Source organism: Montipora foliosa, chromosome 13, assembly GCF_036669935.1.
Source record: "Montipora foliosa isolate CH-2021 chromosome 13, ASM3666993v2, whole genome shotgun sequence".
Lineage (NCBI taxonomy): Eukaryota > Metazoa > Cnidaria > Anthozoa > Scleractinia > Acroporidae > Montipora > Montipora foliosa.
Window position 1 is genome coordinate 30418155 of NC_090881.1, and position 5000 is coordinate 30423154.

General features: G+C 36.9%; 2 protein-coding genes across 11 annotated transcripts in view; one reads left to right on the plus strand and one right to left on the minus strand.

Moving 5' to 3' along the window:
• The window catches only part of LOC137981506 (uncharacterized), a 17061-nt gene extending 16455 nt beyond the window's left edge, over window positions 1-606 (minus strand). For all 9 annotated transcript variants that reach the window (XR_011118596.1, XR_011118595.1, XR_011118593.1 and 6 more), the window contains exon 1: window positions 1-606. This exon is cut by the window's left edge and continues 69 nt beyond it. Coding sequence is in view for 3 of the 9 variants with exons in the window: in XM_068828609.1 (XP_068684710.1) it covers window positions 1-555 (555 nt within the window). In the remaining 6 variants the exon portion in view is untranslated.
• A 24-nt stretch (window positions 607-630) lies between these two features.
• The window catches only part of LOC137981508 (POC1 centriolar protein homolog A-like), a 17891-nt gene continuing 13521 nt past the window's right edge, over window positions 631-5000 (plus strand). Inside the window, exons 1-5 of one of the 2 annotated variants that reach the window (XM_068828611.1) lie at window positions 631-765; window positions 960-1044; window positions 2855-2934; window positions 3914-4005; window positions 4170-4278. In XM_068828611.1, coding sequence (XP_068684712.1) covers window positions 751-765; window positions 960-1044; window positions 2855-2934; window positions 3914-4005; window positions 4170-4278 — 381 coding nt within the window. In that variant the 5' untranslated portion in view covers window positions 631-750. The remainder of the gene's footprint in view (window positions 766-959; window positions 1045-2854; window positions 2935-3913; window positions 4006-4169; window positions 4279-5000) is intronic. The other variant, XM_068828612.1, reaches the window with a different exon arrangement.

Consider the following 5000-nt stretch of genomic DNA (forward strand, 5'->3'; position numbering starts at 1 on the left):
TCCAGAGAAGTTACCTAAGGCCCAGGCACATTGATCCTGAAGTTGTACGTTTTGTCCACTAAGATATGTGATAAGATATGCAGCAGATGCTTTCAGTACTTTCAGGGTATCCTCGTGCACTCCTGTCGCTAAGTTAGTAATACACCAAGCCGCCTCAAGTTGAAAATGGGCATTGTTAGACGTCAAATGTCCAACCATAGCTCTCAAACTATTGTCTTCTTTTAGGAAACAACTTATTAATTCGCTCCCTTGAGAAAATGCTTTTCGTAGGATTTTTAGATTGTTTAAATTGTTATTATCTGATTTCTGAATAGCTCTGGCAAGGTCTTTCACTTGATCCGCAGTGTAGTCTTCTCCATCACAGTCGCTCTCAATTTCCGAGAAGCGAATGCGTTTCGAACTCAAGAGTTTTTCGCGTTTTTCCTTCCGAAGTTCCACTTCCTGATCACGTCTTTTATTTCTCAAGGGCACTACGTTAACACCACAACTCTTGTACTGATCTCTTCTGTCCATTTTCTTCTTCTGTTCCGAGGAATACTTCTCATTTAATGCCATGTGCTATGCTATGTCGGTCGCCATATTGGAACCACAGTCTGTACTGTTTCTGCCTACACTATAATAGGGACTACATGAAGTATCTAGGATCATAACACAACGGCCGCCCTTTTTTAAACACAACAAAAAGACATTGAAAGTTACGATCTTTTTCCTTACTGAGTGTTTTTGGGAGCGATAACAGCTCTTCTGGTGATGGCATCTAGTTTGGTATGTATTCTGTATAATTTCTTTCCTCATATAGGTTATTGACCTTCCAAGACACAGTGTCTTATGTGAACGTGAACTTGACTTCATATATCTTCAGGAACACAATCATGCGTCTTGTGTCTTTGAACATGACTGTGTAACTGAACTGATCATGACATGCTGAAGTAAGTCACCTGTCTTGTATGTGATTGTAGGAGGATCCAACTCTTGAACGACATTTTAAGCAACATAGAGACACAGTGACCAGTGTTGATTTTAATCCTAACATGAAACAGCTAGGTATGAAAAGGAAAATATATTTTATTTCACTGATTACCGGTAATAAGCACATGTACCAATATCATTATAATTATTCATAGAAACTCTCACTAGGCTGAATAAAATAAAAAGTCCTCCAAATATTGTTTGTTTGTTATTTATTCGTTTGAGCAGATTGAAGTTTTGGTAGCTCTTCAGCTGATGAGGACCTGCTAATTACCCACCCATCCATACGCTCACAAAGGACAGCCACAACACCAGGAACTTCATCCCCTACTCTTATTGAATAATGTGTGGGTTCTTTAACATCCCACAGGGAACTTACTAACATGGAACATACATGTACTTGTGAGACAGGGCCTATGGTTTATATTCTCGAGGTCACCTGAAAGTTTAACCATTTGTGGGTGCAGCACTTTCTCCTCAGCTTTAATTTGTTAAGACCCTGAGTGTTGTTCCGGCCGGAGTCGAACTCGCGACCTCCTGCATGGCCGGTGCTCAACCAACTGAGCCACCAGAGAGCAGTCTTACCAACAGTACCTTTAAAATGATGTATTGTAACATAAAAATCGCAGTCATATCAAACAGACAGCTGTTGATGTTAATTGTCACCTGGAACTTGAATGAGGGTTAATTAGGCCCAGGTCTCTCCAAGTAAACAATGGTGAAGTGACCACCTGTAGGACGTGAGCAAACTTCAAAGCCAAAAACTAATTACCATAATTATGTATAAGATTGCTGTTTGTGGTTTTAGTCTTTTAAGGTTGATTAGCCTTTTCCTCAAAATGCAACAGCTGAAGTTCAAGGTTTTCTGAGCTTCAGTGCAATGGATTAGCCATTGTGTCTTGTCTCTTTGAACACAACCATAAAGCTTTAAACAGGAAGGAAGAGTATAGCCAGAAGGATGTTGAAAATAGCTTATGGTGTTTTTGGTAGCTGTTCTACATGTAGTGAATTGCACCTTACAGCTTTTTGGTGTTTTTTAAAGATATATTACAAAAGGCACTTTGTGTCACAATTTACATAGTTACAGTGTCCACTTAATTTTCATCTATTTCATTTTTTTTGGGAAGATCAACAGGGACTAAAATCACCCATTCTACACCCTTTTGCCGTAATCGTGTCCTACAATCCAGCAATTGAGCAGTAAGCTCAATCAGCATTATTTTCAATATACATACATCTTATTTGATAGTTTAACAAATAATATGCATGGATATTTTACGAGTTGCATAGTCCAAGCCCCACATGGGCGAATCATAATACAAGCAAGGAGCAAAATGTCTGTATTTAAGTATATGTTAAACAATCAAATAAGAGATTTATTACAGGGTGTATTCCACAACAAAAAAGGTGTTATTAATTTTGCTTCGATTTTAGTTCGTAAGAGTGTTTAAAAAAAAAAGCATAAACTGTCCTTCAGGGCGCGTGCGAGCGATCTAAACAGCACAAAAAGCCAGCCAAATGTCCTTTATTGGATTGGATAAACGAAATGACTAGTGACAAGCGATAACAAGCTAAATTCTCAGGCTTTTCATTGTGTTGAAAACAATTTCTTTGATTGAAAAACTTCCATTCCATCTGTAATCGTTCTGTTCTTTAACCAGTCAAACCCTGACACTACAGTGTATTACCGTCTCATATTTTGGGTGTTTTCTTGACCAAATAATAATGGTAAAATGGCATAATAGTGGAATTATAATAAAGTATTGTACTTCATTCTAATTTGTGTTGAACTATAATATTATTGCTGTAATTAATTTTATTTTTCCTTACCCTTTTTCTAATTTACCATTGCCTTGTATTTTTTTTTCTTTCTCTTTTTTGACAGTTTCCGGTTCAATGGATTCGAGTCTCATGGTCTGGCATTTTAAGCCACACATGCGAGCTTACAGATTTGTTGGTCACAAGGTTGAGTATGATCTTACGTATTATGCATTCTTGGCAAAATCCAATTTTGTAAATGAAGAGTCAATTATGATAGCGATTTTCGTCATCATTTTTGTCATACATGTAGCTACATGTAGTTGTATGGACCCTATATCTTTCAATCTATAAATAATTTATAACAAAGAGCACAAGTATTGGTGTAGTTAGTAGACTGGGCCTCTACCTTGTGGTCATTAGAGAGCTTTAGATTCTTGGACAAGAACGACTACATAGTGTGAAATTTTCTCATAGAACAACAGTGAGCACCCTAAACCAGCGTCATTTTGGCCGGAAAAACATTATACTGTAATTTTAGTAGGAGGTTTGCAAAAATGTCATGGTAGTAGTTTTGGCATTTCACCAGCAATAAGAATAACTGAGCAACCTCTGCTAACAACGATTGAGATTAATCCTCCAGGTTATAAATATTCTGTCGTGAGTATTTTCACTATTTATTAATACAGGCAGTCAAACCTCATGCTTGTTCTCGTTCTCGGTGTAGAATCTAAAGGCCCCTGTAGGCTATTGGCTCAAGGCCTGGTTCTTTCCACAATGTTGACATTGACATACTATTGAGAAATATCCTGTAATATAATTATGATCAAGCATCCTTCCAAACTGGAATAAGGTTTAGCTGTGTGAGCTTGTGGGGTAAAAGGTACACGTATCCCATAATTAATAATACTAATTTTGATGTCGTAGACCTGTTACTGTTTTTTGTTAGCTTAAAATGTTTCTTTTTATGATACATGTATGTTAATTGATTTCTACTCGGTCAGTGTAAAATGCAGACTGCAGACTGGGTCTAAAATGCAGACTACGGTACAAAATAGGCATCGACCCAGACCTAGATCTAGGCCTCAGTCTGCATTTTAGACCCTTTCTGCAGTCTGCATTTTATACTGACCAGATTTCTACCTCAAGCAAGTCTTATGTAAGAAACTATTATCTTGTGTTCTAGGATGCTGTACTTTCAGTCAAATTTTCTCCGTCTGGACATTTGATTGCCTCATCATCTAGAGACAAGACTGTCAGACTTTGGGTCCCAAGTGTGTAAGTGTGTCGACTTGCAACAATCCTGCACCAGTTTCAAAAAGTACTGAACAGTGTTAAAAATGTGTTTGATTACATTGTAATTTATTCAAAACTGTGTGAATATAAATTGTGTAGTACATTGTATATTAAACATGGACATTTTTTATTACTGAATGGTGAAGGAAAGGAGAAAGTACAGTGTTCAAAGCTCACACAGCAACAGTCAGGAGTGTGGATTTTTCAAGTGATGGGCAATCACTTCTCACTTCATCGGATGATAAAACTGTTAAGGTAACATTCTTCTCACTTTTCTCATAGCAAAGCCACATGTACTCCCCTCCTGAAAACAGGCTATGCGCCAATGATGTAATGTAATATATATCATAATTGTGGTTTGGACTTTGTATCTCTCCGGGATCCTTCTGTTGGCCAAGCATCTTCATTGGCTCAGGAATCATATCATATCATATCATATCATATCATATCATATCATACATCTTTATTTACCCTCAGATTTTTAGAGTAGCTTGGTGTAGCTAATATAATAATAATAATAATAATAATAAAAGCTTATACCGCGCTTATACAAACTGTCCTAAGCGCCTTACAATTCATAAATTCGATAAAATATAATAAAACATAAATATAAATATTAATAATATTACACAGCTATGGCTTAACAAATACAAACAATAAAAGAAACAAACTCACTAACTAAAGGTTATATGCTGATTTGAACAGGTACGTCTTAAGTTTAGATTTAAAAGAATTAATACTATCAGCTGATCTAATATGAAAAGGCAAAGAGTTCCAGAGGATAGGTGCCTGAACTGAATAAGATCTATAGCCATAAGTTTTAAGATTGAATGCTTGAATATCTTCAAGCATTTACCCTCCCAACCATTATACACCACAGAAGACAGACCACAACACGGGCAACTACATGCCCTGCTCTTTGCGACAAGTGTGCAGGTTCTTTTACGTCCCACAGGATTATGCACATTGAAGGGTTG